The following is a 15572-nucleotide window of genomic DNA, read 5'->3' as shown; positions in this document are numbered from 1 at the left end:
AACATAACCCATATCAGTGCCTTTTAAAACAGTGTCTGCCTTTATAATCATCTCAGTTTAAGAGTTCTCTGTGATCATTTGAGAATTTTGTGTTTTTGTTTGGATGGTGATAGAAAGCATATTCAAGAGAAGTTTATTCTTGATTATGCAATTTGATGCAATTTCAGTGTCCATGTCTGCATTTGCACTTGATACTGCTGTTTGGTATCTAGTGATATTACTTTAACCGTTGAGAGTTAATGAGCAGAGGAAGAAAAGCCAGATATAATACATGAATAATATGTTCGCACCAAAAGAAAATCAAATGATATCCGGTGTGATGGCACACTGCGTGAACGATAATTTTGCACTAGTACAGATGAAGATATGTGGTGGGGAATCATGTCATCATGTAACGGAGTAGGCAAGCTGTATGTATTCTTCTGCAGCATGTACCAGATTTTATATATTTTACCAACATGTGCCATTTTTTTGGTTTTTAAAAATTCCATTTTGAAAAAGAAGAATTATCCATTGCATTAAGTTAGTGCTGAAAATTTTTCGCTTACTGAGTTTGTCTGGATTTGACGTATTAACTTCTTTTGGTTTAATAGCTGCATAAGAACTGTAAGTATATGATATTTACAGCTGGATTTATGTTTACAAATGTTTAAATAATGTTATAATATTTTGCCTGCTGTCCTATAGGAATTGATTTTCCTTGTAAATGATTTTATGATTTATTCAAGGTTGGGAAACACTGCTTCACATAAGATCAGCACCACAATGTCCTTCAGAAGGTGCTGGCTGCTAGACACTTCTCTGTAAAAATTACCAAGTAAATGAAATCTGACATGAGAGGAGTACGTGCTTGCATGAATTCCAGAGAACTCACTTTTCCATTTTGCTCTCGGATATAGCAAAGAGACTTTATATGCTCTGAGAAGCTCTTTTGTTTAATTGCAGGTTGAGAAGATGGAGTGATTATGGGCCCAAATCTGGGCTTTCACAGGCTTTTAGTCAGGGATCTAAGCTCGATGAAACACACAGAAAAGCAGAAACCAACCAAGATGGGCCATTTTCACTCAGTTTGAGGGCAAAGATTCATTCAGATTAATTAGTTATATTTTTATTTAGAATACAATATCAAGGAAAATTATATGTGCAATTATATTGTGGAGTCTTTTATGCTAACTTTTGGGGATGAAACATGAATTATATGTGGCCTCAGACTTCAGCAAGATAAGACCTTGGGTAGACTGTAGTAAGTGCCTCAGCGGTGCTATAAACAATTACTATGGGTTTTGATGGGGAGCAAACATCGGCTTCCAGTAGGAGACAGCTTCAATGTGGGTCATGAAAGATGGCTAGGGTTTCACCACGGGAGCAAGGGGCACAGGTAGTGTGAAACGGAACAATTCACACAAGGCAGACAAGAGTTCAGCGTGGCCAGAACGCATGGTGAGGAGAAATGAGAACAGAGATTGAGGTGGACTGAGGATAAATTGTGGGTTTTATTGTGGGGTAAATTTCAGCACAGGAATTTCTGAAGAAACCATAAATTTAAAGGCAAAATTGTAACAAAGCTTACAATGTTATAAAAAAAAAACATCAAACTGGAAATCCTACTTGAATGTAATTTCTGCTATGGGAAATGGATACATAAAAAGCCTTTACTTCAGAGACCTTGCTGGCATCCTCAACCTAATAACGTGTTATCGACCAGTTATATGCCCATCAGCCAATTAACAGTGACTTGTAAATATAAGAGCTTTCCAACTCACTGGAAACCATCACTTTGATTATACTCTCCTTCTAAACGGATGAGTCTACAGGCATCCTCAAGCATTGATGGTGGGTACTGATTGAATCCGCCTATTGAGAGAACAAAGTTATAGTTAGACTTTAAAACTGGAAATGATGTTTGCCAGGCAAAGAGAATCCCAACAGGAATCCTCTTGAAGCAATTAATGTCACGAGCATATTTCAGCAACATTTGGCTGGGGTGAAAACAGAAAATAGCAGTTAGAAATAGTACTCAAAATTTGATCTCAGAGTGTTTTAGTAGCCAAAGGATTACCAGGGTCATGGAAACAGACCTCCTCAAATTGTTCATCTAAGGCAGGCGTCCCCAAACTTTTTACACAGGGGCCAGTTCACTTGTCCCTCAGTCCATTGGAGGGCCACCACATACTGTGCTCCTCTCACTGACCACCAATGAAAGAGGTGCCCCTTCCTGAAGTGCGGCGGGGGGCCGGATAAATGGCCTCAGGGGGCCGCATGCGTGCTGTGGGCCCGTAGTTTGGGAACGCCTGGTCTAAGGGCTAATTGTGATGCAGGGACACATGATTTCCACATGCTCAGGCTAACAGAATCTAAGAAATACTCTAATCTGATTCATCAAGGTTTTTCACCCAGACTTATGCTAACAGATCAAACAAAGACATGGTAATATTTCATTACATGATATAATTTCTGTGCTTCTGCACCCATTAACACTGATTTCTATGAGGAAAAGAATCACAGACAAGATTTTACCTTACTGGTCTAAATAATATGCCTATTTATCCCCTTCCTATGTTGTTCTGTAAATTTTAAAATATTCGGAAGTATGTTATCCCTATCCCATTCAGGAAAATAAGAGATTTTAGTTAAAGAAGGCCTTCAGTTATTGAATGATCAAAGGATCTATGAAAATATCCCAGATAATGTCTGTAGTTTTAGAGTAATCACATTTTCTAATTCTAAGATGAGCATATTTTCCCTTTTTTCTATTTCTCTAAAATGAAAATGTATCTTCTGATTAATTTCATCTGCCACTTACTGTTGGGCGGACAGGAATTGTGATGCAGTGGTCACTGCGCCCGTGGGAACAGCAAACATGCCAGCACCAAAACTTGTAGAACTGGGGACAGCAGTTTGAAACATTCCCATAAATATCAGCAGAGGAGTCTTTCTACTCCTGCAAACCAAGTGGTTGTGGGAAGGCAGTGAATTGGGTATGTTTAACACTTCTCAGGTGCTACGTAATTGCAAAGCCACTTAACAGCCCAGCATGACTAGCTTTGAGTTGTTTTATAGTCTCTTTAAAATGCTGCATTATCATCAGTCTTAATGGCACAAAGAACAATACTGCATAGAAAAAAATGGATACCAATGACTGCCAAGAAGTAGCTCGCAAGAGTCAAATTTTGAATGAGAAGTTGTTTTAGAAATGCCTTAACCTGTCTATTTCACATTGATTTTTCTTTTTATGCCTGCAAGGGAGTGATATATGTTCTATACATCCAAAAGAACTCTTTCAATTGCTATAAAATAAAATGCTCTAATAGGAAAGTTGGTATCAACATGTAATTGAAAACATTTTTTTCCTTTACACTATACAATTGAGGGCATCTTAGATGTAAAGAAATAACACAGTATTTCCAAGAGGGCAATTGGATTCTTTAATGGAACATGACTCACAGGAGAAAGGTGGAGCTCTCCCTGCAATGAAGAGTGAATGCTCAAGACGTTATCACTGGTAGTGTTGGGAGATCCCTTGAATAGCAAGGAAACTGGGATTGTAGGGTGGTGGAACTGATTCCAGCCGAGTCTACTTCTAAACCTGTCAGATTTCCAGAAAGAAAAGGTTTAGCTCTGATTCTGTGGGATCTTTTGGAGAAGGGTTTCTCAACCTCAGTGCTATTTACATTTGGGGATGTATTATTCTTTGTTGAGGTGGCGGGGGTTGGGGATGGGGAGTCTGTCCTGTGAAGTAGGATGTTTAGCAATATCCCTTACCTCTGTTGACTTGATACTAGTAGCATTCCCAAGTTGTGACTGCCAAACAATGCCTCCAGACATTTCCAAATGTCCTCTGGGGCAAACTGTGCCCTATTGAGAACAATTGCTCTAGAGGAGTGTTTTCCCAAACCATCTGTGGTAGAGTATTCTTATTTCTAGTTCTTTGCAGACTGACACTTTTGGTCTGCCTGCTGTTTAATGAGACAAAGTTCCCTGATCATGCATTTGTACGCTGCAGCAATCAATGTCAAATTGCCTTAAAAGTTTCTAGATGCTTACTCTCAATTTGTGTATTTATTTCTTCACACATTAATTTGTGGCCTGGCCCTCATCCAGTAGGCAAACCTTTGTAGTGCACTGGCTTAGAGCCACGCTAATCAAAGTATGATCCATGAACCAGTAGCATTGACATTACTGCACCATCTGTTAGAACTGTAGAATCTCAGGCTTCACCCTAGACTCCTTAGTAAGAACATTCTGTATTTTAACAAGATTCCTAGGTGATATGTTTGCCCAGGATTCTGCTATCTTTACATCCTCACACAGGTCTCCAGGGTATGTCAAAGATGAAAATAAAACAGGTATAGCAAGTAAAACTTTTACCTTAATGTTCATCTAGAAATCACCTAACTGCTGCTAGAACATCTTGAGCAAGTATGACTCAGAAGACCTCCGGCCACTCGGTGCTTTCTAGTGCTGAGAGTTTGGCTACAAGACACACTACCACGAAAAAAGGCCTCAGGCCTTGCCATTTTGTGACCTGGATATAAACAGGGTATAACCAGCATATGATCCATTCCTGTCCCCATCTCACCATCTAATTCATATATTATGTTTAGATTAGCTATGGACACAAAAATAGGTTATCAATAATATTAACAAGCACTAGCTTATTAAAACAAAGAAAAACAAAGAAATAATAACTTACGCCTTACTGAGTATACAAATGGCTTTAAGAACTTCACAATGTAATTCAGATCTGGTTTATGTATTCTCCCAAGCTGTATCCGGTGTTGATCAAGCGGGTAGCTGGCCAGCTCCTCCATGTCACCCTTACGTGTAGGGCCCAGAGAAACCACAAATATGATGTAGCCTTGACACTTGGCCCTCAAAGCCATCATTTTGACAAATTCTTCTCTCTCGTAATTTTCTCCAGCTGAGATCACAAAGATGACCTTATGTTTTCTTAGATTAGGTGTTTCTGGAAAGAGATTTTCAGTGGTCCGGAGAAGGGCTCGACCAATTGTGGCTTCTCCATTTAGCTGTTGGAAGGAAGTCTGTATGTGATTCTTCATTAGGAGCTGGTTGTTATAAGTGGTAAAATCAAACTCTGTCTTTACTGTACCCATATTTCTCCTGGAACTGTCCCAGTAGCTCAACAAGGCAATCCTGTCACCAATGGTTGAGATTGAAGGGTCTGAAGCAATGTTGAAGTTGTCAATTACTGAGCTCACCAAGGTTTTCACAGCCTTAAACTCATCATTTGCTATATTCCGAGAATTGTCTAAGAGAAAGGCTACATCCATGTATGAATCTTCAGGTAAGAATGTCTCTTGAATGCAAGCGTTTGGAAGACATTTATCTGAAAACGCACAGAGAGACACATCATTGGTTCAACATTGACACACCAAGATACTTGTTTGAGATCTTCAAGTGATTCAGTGACGAATTAACAAGAATTATAATTCCATCAGTACCTCCTTGATTTCACAAATTTTAAATTAATGAGAAATTTTCAATGTCCAAATATTTCTCTGGGCACTAGCAGACAATATGGGAAGGGCTTTATTAAAAGCAGATGTAGGTAGTACCTATATCTGCAGTGTACAAGTCATATCCAAACTCCTTTAGAAAATATTTTCAATATTTTAGAGACTTCTGGTACAAACTACCCAATTGTCCCCAAGAAATGCAACATCAGTTGGGATAATTTTCTAAACCAATTTTCACATTCTATGAAAACTCCAAACATTTCAGACATTGAAACCATGACATACGGTATTGAAAAACCAGAAAACTGAAAATAGAACCTATGATTAAAAATAGAAATCTTTGGACAAAGCCACATTCAATAATTCATTTAGAAGGCATTTAGGCTCATCAGCATGGTCAATTATTCTCATTAGTCTTACCATAGCAAAGTGTACAGTACCGAAGTCTTTCTAATGCTTGATTTTCCCCATTTGAAGGAACTGGAATCACCTGAAATGCTCCAGTGTTGTCAAACTGCATTGGAAAAGAAGTGAATGCATGTTTGCTCATTTTTTAAGTCACTATTAGGAAACCACTGTGCAGCCACTTTGAGGATTCGTTTTAAAAACACCCAACTAATCACTATTACCTTGCATTACAGCTCTTTGCTCCATTCAGTGCATGTTCACATACACATGCACACGATCCCCTGCTTATCCTAAACATTACCCAAAAACATATGTATAGAACAAGTATCATCATCCCTAGATGATGATGAGAAAACTGCCATGAGATAACCTGACCAGGTTCACTCACTGGGGCAAGTATTAAAATCTCTTATTTTTACGCCTGCAAGTCTGGACTAAAATGATTATGCACCACCTGATTATACACCACATACCAGCTTTTGGAGTTGGGCCCTGCAGAAATTGTATATTCCCAAGTTTTCTTTCACCTCTGTGGGTAATGATCCCAACTATTTCCAGTCCACCCTATCAGGAAGACGGCACATCTTTCAGTTGTCAAGGGGACTTTCTCAATCACAAATTCCACTTAAAAGTCTACTTCAGAAAGCAGTGGACAGAATTTCATTCAAAATTCCTGGTGGTACACTGCCTGATATAACATCATCTCCTGGTTACTTTTTAAAATACTTTAATACTCACTGCAATGGGTAATATATAGTATTCATTCATTCATTCATTCAGTGAGTCAATAACTCTTTATTGGGCATTTACTCTATGTGAGTAAAACAGATACTTTTATTATGAAAGAAATCATCATTCCCAGGTGGTGAGGAGGCTATCTCTCCATCAACAAAGATGTTCATGCTTCTTCTCTTTATCCCTCAACAAATTAAAGGGCTAGAAAAGCCAAACCCTCTGTTTTTCTGTAAAATGCTGAATCAACATTTGAACATATTTATAATCATTCCAGCCATATGTTTAGAAACTATTTACTACATTCCTACTTTCTATTTTTATGCAATTTGATGCTTTGGTATTATTTTGTATTTGACCTTGTCGGTCCCCCATGTAAAAACTAGATGTTGAGATGGTAAACCAAGGAAGTTTATTCGTAGGAGAAAACCCCATGCTCTTCCTTCCTTCCTTCCTTCCATCCTTCCTTCCTTCCTTCATTCATTCACTCACTCATTCATTCAACAAATATTTATTGAATGCCTACAATGTTACAGGTGTAGTTCTAGATTTGGGGGATATGGAAATGAATGAAACAGATAAAACCTCTATCCTGGCTGGTCACTTGGCTCACGCCTGTAATCCCAGCACTTGGAGAGGCCAAGGTTGGAGGATCACGAGGAGTTCAAGACCAGCCTGGTCAACATGGTGAAACCCCATCTCTACTAAATATGCAAAAATTAGCCAGGTGTTGTGGCGTGTGCCTGTAATCCCAGCTAGTCAGTAGGCTGAGGCAGGAGAATCACTTGAACCTGGGAGGGGGAGGTTGCAGTGAGCCGAGACTGTGCCAGAGCAAGACTTTGTCTAATAATAATAATAGTGATAAACCTCTATCTTACATTCTAGTGGGGAGAGCTATATCATAAACATGATAAAAAAGTAAATTATTCAGAATGTTGGAAAGTGATACTTTTATAGAAAAAAAAAACAACAAAGCAGGATAATAGGGATGGGAAAATCTGCGATAACATTTAAGTAGAGCCCACTGATAACATAACATTTTAGCAAAAATTCAGAGGGGGAGGGGGAAGGTGTTATATCTGGGAAAAAAAAATTCTGGCATAGGAAATAGCCAGGGCAAAGCTCTGGGGAAGCAGGGGGTGTGCCTAGCTTGTGTGCACATCAGTAGGGAAGACAGCATGCCTGGGATGGAGTGAGAGAGAACAAGGAGAAGATGAGATCAGAGAGTTTCTAAGAGAGTTTGGTGGTAGATCATTTAGAGCCTTGCAAACCATGGTAAAGACCTTAGTTTTAACTCAGAGAAATGAGAAATTGGAGTTTCAGGCAGAAGAATAACCTGATGGCTTAGAGTTTAATTAAAGATTACTCTGGCTGCTGTGTTCAGATAGACTGTAGCAGGGCAAGAATGAATGCAAGGTCACTAAGGAAAAAATTATTGCCCAGTGTAGGCAGAAGATAATGGTGGTTTGGATCAGGTGTCAAAGGCAGAGATACTACAAAGTGGTCAAATTCTGGATATATATTTTTTACGAATAATAACAAGATTAGTACTTATATCAATACTTAATACTAGTACTTAAATGAATGCTATATTTACTAAGTACTAATATACTTTATTGCACATATGTACATGTCAGTGTATATATGTACATATATGCACTTATGTATACATGCATGCACACAAACTGTATATACATATGTACAAATGCATATACACACACATTAAAGTTAAGAATTCTGGATCTAAGAAGAGGTGAGGAATCATAGATAACTTCAAGTAGAAGAACGGGATTTTTATTAGCTGTGATGGAGAGGGCTGTATGTTGTGCAAATTTTGGAAATAAATTAGAAGCTTCATTTTCGATGTGGTTAAGTTTGAAATATCCATTAGATATGCAAGTGGAAGTGTTGAGTAGGCTGCTGTGTGTATGAATCTGGAGTTCAAAGATGCAGTCCAGATGGGAGATAGACATATCATGGAGGATATTTAAAACCCTGAGTCTGGATGACAGTGTCAAGAGATTGCATAAAGATAGAGAAGAGGGCTAAGGAATGGGCTTTGGGCAATGCCAACATTCTGAGGCCAAGTTGATGATGCAAAATTGGAAAACTAGTCTGAGAAGGGACAATTAATGAGGTAGGAGAAAAACCGGGAAGATCGGATATGCTGAAAGTCAGCCAAAAGAAAAAAAAAAAAAGAAAAAGAAAAAAAAGAAAAGAAAAGAAAAGAAAAGAAAATGTTTCCCAGAGAAGGGCAGGATCAACAATGTTGTATACTGCAAATACGTCTGGTGAGCTGCAGACAGAATCAACCACTGGATGCAGAAACATGAAGATCACAGGGGACCTTGATATGAGCAGTACCAGGAGAATAGTAGGAATCAAAATGTGACTAGGATTATCTCAAGAAAGAATGCTAGGAGAGTCACTGGACACAGAAAATATAGACAATTTTTTCTTCCCTAGGAGATTGCTACATGGGAGCCAAGAAATGAAGCAGTAACTGAAAAGCTAGGTCAGAAAGTTGTTTTATTTCTCTCTCCTGTTTGGAATAAAGTGGTAAAGGGGGGTAGGGGGAATCAATCTATAGTAGACAGAGGGTCTCTTCCAGCAACAAAACTAATAAATAATACTAATACTAAATAATAATACAAAAACTAATAAAAAAATAAAATACGTTAGGAGAATGTGAGTACCTAACAACTCTGTCCATTTCATCCAATTTCACAAAAGGAAGTATCATGGGTAATTTTTAAAAAGATATATGCTATAGAGAAAAATCAGACATAGAATTTTTAAAAAATACTTTAAGTTCTGGGATACATGTACAGAACGTGCAGGTTACATAGGTATACACATGCCATGGTGGTTTGCTGCACCTATCAAACTGTCATCTATATTAGGTATTTCTCCTAATCCTATCCTTCCACTAGCTCCCCACACCCCACAGCAGGCACTGGTATGTGATATTCCCCTCCCTGTGTTCATGTGTTCTCACTGTTCAACACTCACTTATGAGTAAGAACATATGGTGTTTGGTTTTCTGTTCTTGGGTCAGTTTGCTGAGAATGATGGTTTCCAGCTTCATCTATGTTCCTGCAAAGGACATGAACTCATGCTTTTTTATGACTGCATAGCATTCCATAGTGTATATGTACCACATTTTCTTTATCCAGTCTATCACTGATGGGCATTTGGGTTGGTTCCAAGTCTTTGCTATTCTGAATAGTGCCTCAATAAACATATGTGTGCATGTATCTTTCTTTATAGTAGAAAGATTTATAATTCTTTGGATATACATCCAGTAATGGGATTGCTGGGTCAAATGGTATTTCTATTTCTAGATTCTTGAGGAATCGCCACACTGTCTTCCATAATGGTTGCACAAATTTACACTCCCACCAACAGTGTAAAAGCATTTCTATTTCTCCACATCCTCTCCAGTATCTGTTGTCTCCTGACTTTTTAATGATTGCCATTCTAATTGGGGTGACATGGTATCTCATTGTGGTTTTGATTTGCGTTTCTCTAACGATCAGTAGTAATGAGCTTTTTTTCCCCCATAAATTTGTTGACCATATAAATGTTCTTGAGAAGTATCTGTTCATATCCTTCCCACTTTTGATGAAGTTCCTTATGTTTTTTCTTGTAAATTTAAGCTCTTTGCAGCTTCTGGATATTATCCCTTTGTCAGATGCATAGATTGCAAAAATTTTCTCCCATTCTGTAGATTGCCTGTTCACTCTGATGATAGTTTCTTTTGCTGTGCAGAAGCTCTTTAGTTTAATTAGATTCCATTTGTCAATTTTGGCTTTTTTGCCATTGCTTTTGGTATTTTAGTCATGAAATCTTTTCCCATGCCTATGTCCTGAATGGTATTACCTAGAGTTTCTCCTAGGGTTTTTATGATTTTAGGTCTTATGTTTAAGTCTTTAATCTATTTTGAGTTAATTTTGGTATAAGGTGTAAGGAAGGGGTCCAGTTCTAGTTTTCTGCAGTCAGCTTTCCCAACACCATTTATGAAATAGGGAATCCTTTCCCCATTGCTTGTTTTTATCAGGTTTGTCAAAGATCAGATGGTTGTAGATATGTGGTATTATTTCTGAGGCCTCTGTTCTGTTCCATTGGTCTATATATCTGTTTTGGTAGCAGTACCATGCTGTTTTGCTTACTGTAGCCTTGTAGCATAGTTTGAGGTCAGTTATCATGATGCCTCCAGCTTTCTTCTTTTTGCTTAGGCTTGTCTTGGCTGTATGGGCTCTTTTTGGTTCCATATGAAATTTAAAATAGCTTTTTCTAATTCTGTGAAGGAAGTCAACAGTAGCTTGATGGAAATAGCATTGAATCTATATATTACTTTGGGCAGTATGGCCATTTTTACAATATTGATTCTTCCCATCCATGAGCATGAAATGTTTTTCCATTTGTTTGTATTCTCTCTTATGCCCATGAGCAGTGCTTTGTAGTTATCCTACATTGAATAGGAGTGGTGAGAGAGTTTGCCTTACCTTTTTATCCTGAATCCAGTCTCAAGAGGAGTTTAAACTTGCAAAGCTCTACTGATATTCTAGACGTTTCTAAATTTTTTAAAAAGGTTTTGGCAGGTTAAATCTCTGTAAGTCTGAGTTATGTTTATTGCAGCACTATTTACAATAGCAAAAACATGGGACCAACCCAAATGCCCATCAATGATAGACTGGATAAAGAAAATGTGGTACATACACACATGGAATACTATGCAGCCATAAAAAGGAATGAGATCATCTCCTTAGCAGGGACATGGATGAAGCTAGAAGCCATCATCCCCAGCAAACTAACACAGAAAACCAAACACTGCATGGTCTCACTCATAATTGGGAGTTGAACCTTGAGAACACATGGACATTGAGAGAGGAACACCACACACTAGGGCCTGTTGGGAGTTCAGGGGTTTAGAGAAGGGAACTTAGAGGATGGTTCAATCAATAGGTGCAGCAAACCACCATGGCACACGTACACCTATGTAACAAACCTGCACGTTTTACACATGTATTCTGTTTTTTTTTTAGAAGAAATAAAAAAAGGTACTCTTATGACCTACCCAACTGGCAAACATTTAAAAAGCTCAATAGGTAAAATCCAGTGTTGTTAAGTATGTGGGGAAACAGACACTCTCAGACACCAAGAGTAGCAGCTCTGTGCTTTCAGAGTTGAAGCAATGAGGACGTAAGAGGATGGGAAGGAGGGAGGAGAGAGAAGGGGACAGAGAGGAGGATGTCCTGAGCAGAGAAGAGCGCGAAGGCAGAGAAGGATGAAGAATGACTGAAGGGAGCACTGCTCAAGGCATGACATGTGGTCAGGAAGACTATGCGGGCTTATACTCTGGTAAGAACAGAGTGGTGACAACTAGAGCGCTTCCTGGGTCACTTTCTCTATAGACATGATGCAAATTTAAAATGATTTGTTAACAAGAGCAACTGAAGGCCCTTCTTCACTGGGGATTCCGAGGCTTTGGCACAGTCCTATCAAAGGTAAGGATTGAACGTGATGTCCTACTCAGATTTCTCATATTCCGGAATTTGATACCTCCCTCAAAGCTGAAATATCACTTATTTTCCCCAGAGAGAAAAATTAAGGGGGCAGAAAAATTTTGAAAAGAAAAACGGAAAACTACAGGACTTTGCCTTCTTGCAATCCTTTTTGTCAGGGTCTGTTGTGACTCTCTGTGGCTCCTATTTCCAAAAACTGCTTGGCTGTGTTAGAACAGATTGATTCTCTCCATGTCACAGAGAGGTTCTTTCTCTTTATATGGCAGAAATCATCACTGAATTCCATCACTGAGTAAGGTCAGCTGTTCCATGAGCTACAGCAAGCAGATGACAAATCTGGGAAACACCAGAGCAGTAGAAGGCTAGTAGAGCACCAGGTTCATGGTCCTTTATGTCATACAGACCTGAGTTCGAATCTCAATTTAGCCACCTAGTAGTAGTACATAGTTAAGTCACTAGTAATCTCTTGCTTCAGTTTCCTCATTTTTAACACGGAGATGACAACTGCATTGACCTCAGAGGGCTGTGAGAATGTATGAATATGTACGAAAAGCTAGTGACCATGCCTGGTATGCGGCAGGGGCTAAGCAAATGTGGTCGCTGTTATCGTTGACTGTTATTATTCAGGATTGGATTTCACAGACACTAACAACAATATAGCTGTGAAAACTGTAAAGGAGTTTTCAAGAGGCCACATACATTCCCTGACTACCACCACTCCTATCCTACCCTATCACAATAGCACTATCTTAAAAATAAAGAAGTTGCTAAGAGAAATTCTTACCCCAAAAGCTTCAAGGAAAACACTCTCATCAAAAGCAAAGACTGTTGGACTGATATCCAGGGCGCTAAACTCCATGGTGGCTGTGATGATGGACGACCTACTGGCTGTTTGACCATTGCTAAAAAACACAGCAACTCTCCTCACATTGTCTCCTGCATAGGTTCGCTTGAACGCGTTGCGGGCCACAAACCTCATTGCATTACCAACATCTCTGGGCTCTGTGGTGTCTTCATATTTCATTTGGGAAAGCTGCTGGAGGAGCTGCTTCTTCCTATTGTAGTCAGACCACCGGATGAGATAGCTGGTGCCTGAGTGGTAGGAAACCACTGCAACTCTTGCTCCCACGGGACAGTTATTTTCCCTGATGTTAAGGTCACTGACAATGGAAATGATGATGTCCCGTGTTTTATTAAAGCTCTCTTCTGTGATATCATAGGAATTGTCCAGAGCGAATACTAGCTCTGTTGGATATGCTGGACATTTTTCTACAAAAAAGAAAAGGAGAAGTATTATTTCACTGGATAAAAATCCTTTCCCCAACGCTTTACTCCAATGAAGTGGGTTCATACAGAGGCAAAGCAAGTACTTCATCCGGCTTTAGAACTAGAAGTACTCGCATGCAAAGAAAGGAAAGAAATCTGCTCTGCAAACTTGAAACTATTACATAAACGCAGAGCATGAATATTTGGCGATACCATGATCAGACGTCACAGCCCACTATCAGTCAGCTGTGTAAAATGAAAATGGTGAGAGTCCTTAAGCTGATGGAACTGTTCTGTGTCCTGACAGGGATAGTGGTTACATGAAACTATGCATGTGGTAAAACTGAACATACATACAGATAAATTAATTTTACTGTATGTAAAATTTAACAAGGAAATGATGGTTTATTGGGGATCTTGAAAATCTGTTCTCCCCCAAAATCTTCCGAAATAATCTATCAATTATAAAATTAGTTGTAAGATTTCCATCTACTTATGCAACAAATATTTGAGTACCTACCACATGAAATACAGTATAAAATTCACTGTGAAATACATGCAAAGATGAACCAAATGCACCACTGCCCTCGAGAAACTTGTATCGACAAGGAACATTATGCTATAAGGTATAGATAGAGTAATAATTATTCTTGATGCAGATTCAGAGGATAAAGAGGCTGTTTTCAAAAAGGGGGTATCTCAAGGGCTTCAGGAAAGCTGCCTTTTCAATGAAGGCCAGGGTGGTGAGAGGAAAGAAGCAACATGAACCAAGGAAGGTTTCCAATAAGCTCTTAGAAAAATGGGACTACCTGCTATTCCCAGCTTAATACTAATGTCTTATAATGACCGAAGTTTAGAATTTCATAGAAAATCTATTCTGTGTATCAAACCTCACTTTTCAATGTCCTTGTTAAAATCTGAACGCAGGAAGAGAAAAATGATTTTTTTTAAAAAATAAGCACTTCATCTGCTCAGGCTGTTCTACTATCCCCAATTTGGCTAACTCCCAAAGCATATCATACTCAAAATATCCCATATCCCAACCACTGTTCTTAGTAATAAAAATCGGGAAGTATTGATTTAGAGAAGTATTTTGAATCAAAGAATTTTACAGTGAAGAAATTCCAGTAATTTTCAAATACAAAAGCCGATCATGAACAATACAATAAGAAAACTGAAGTGTTCTTTAGTTCTTAGCCCTATACTAAACTTTCTTGGCAGATGGTTGAAAAGCCTCTTTAAGATTGACCTAACATTGCAGGTTCTCCTGGAGGGTGGATGCCAATGCCTATGGTTTCCTCTCCCTTCCCCAGTGGCCAGGATACATTTAATCCAAATCCGTGAAGTTGTATTGAGCATTTATCATGTGCAAGGTATTTTTTTATTTTTATTTTTTAGAATTAAGGTGAATGGCTTCAAACTTGGGATAAGCTTAAAGACCCTGAGGGTCCACATCAGCAGGCCTCTAGGAGACAAGGGAGTTTTGAAACTGACATAGCCACTGGCTCCAGTGGTCTTGTCATCCAAGGGCTCTAAGGCACCATGCAGCCACGACTACAAATTAGGCCCCAGGAAGACCCTCCATAGCCATGGGCAGGAAAGGTTTACAAGTGGCGGGCACTGAGTGAGATGACAGGTATGAGTGTGGGCCAGGAGGAGGAAAGGACACATCTCACACCCGAGAAGCCAGTGTCAAGGGTGTCAGTGGCAGACAGAGCAAAAGAACGTGGGTTAGTCAGAGAGCACGTTTACCAAATCCCCCAGCAACACAGGGCCTGCACTGGGGAGAAACTGAGTTGTAAACTGTGATGGATTCCAGGCTAGGGGCTGGGATTCAGTCACCATTTCATAATCAGGTCAATCCTGACACTGACAATTATAGTCATAATCAAAAGACAGAACTGACTGCATAGAAAGAAGTCCTGTTTCCCACAGGGATGAGGGCTCCTTTCCGATTGGTCTTGTCAGGATGCAGTGATGACCTCAGTAGGGAAGATCATGGTAAGAATACTCACCTGTCCAGCAAGCTGTGAGAAGGAGAGAGGGAAAAGATTGTTATGTTCTTGGAACAAGACTAAAAATAATCCAAAAAGCAACATTTTAACAAAGCTGAAAATGTTATTTGAGTCTAACTGCAAATGAGGCTAATTCTTAAATTATA

The 15572-nt window shown here is 39.0% G+C and overlaps 1 protein-coding gene across 1 annotated transcript in view; it reads right to left on the bottom strand.

Moving 5' to 3' along the window:
- Positions 1-15572, bottom strand: part of COL6A5 (collagen type VI alpha 5 chain) — a 116771-nt gene that overhangs the window by 28690 nt on the left and 72509 nt on the right. The window contains exons 32-36 of the mRNA XM_010335823.3: positions 15427-15438; positions 12930-13414; positions 5898-5991; positions 4694-5347; positions 1764-1854 (exon numbers count right to left, since the gene is read on the bottom strand). Of these exons, the coding sequence (XP_010334125.2) occupies positions 1764-1854; positions 4694-5347; positions 5898-5991; positions 12930-13414; positions 15427-15438 (1336 nt within the window). The remainder of the gene's footprint in view (positions 1-1763; positions 1855-4693; positions 5348-5897; positions 5992-12929; positions 13415-15426; positions 15439-15572) is intronic.

Source organism: Saimiri boliviensis, chromosome 9 (genome assembly GCF_048565385.1).
Source record: "Saimiri boliviensis isolate mSaiBol1 chromosome 9, mSaiBol1.pri, whole genome shotgun sequence".
In the NCBI taxonomy this organism is placed as follows: domain Eukaryota; kingdom Metazoa; phylum Chordata; class Mammalia; order Primates; family Cebidae; genus Saimiri; species Saimiri boliviensis.
Note: the sequence above shows the minus strand (reverse complement) of the source record. Positions and strands in the feature narration are given on the sequence as shown.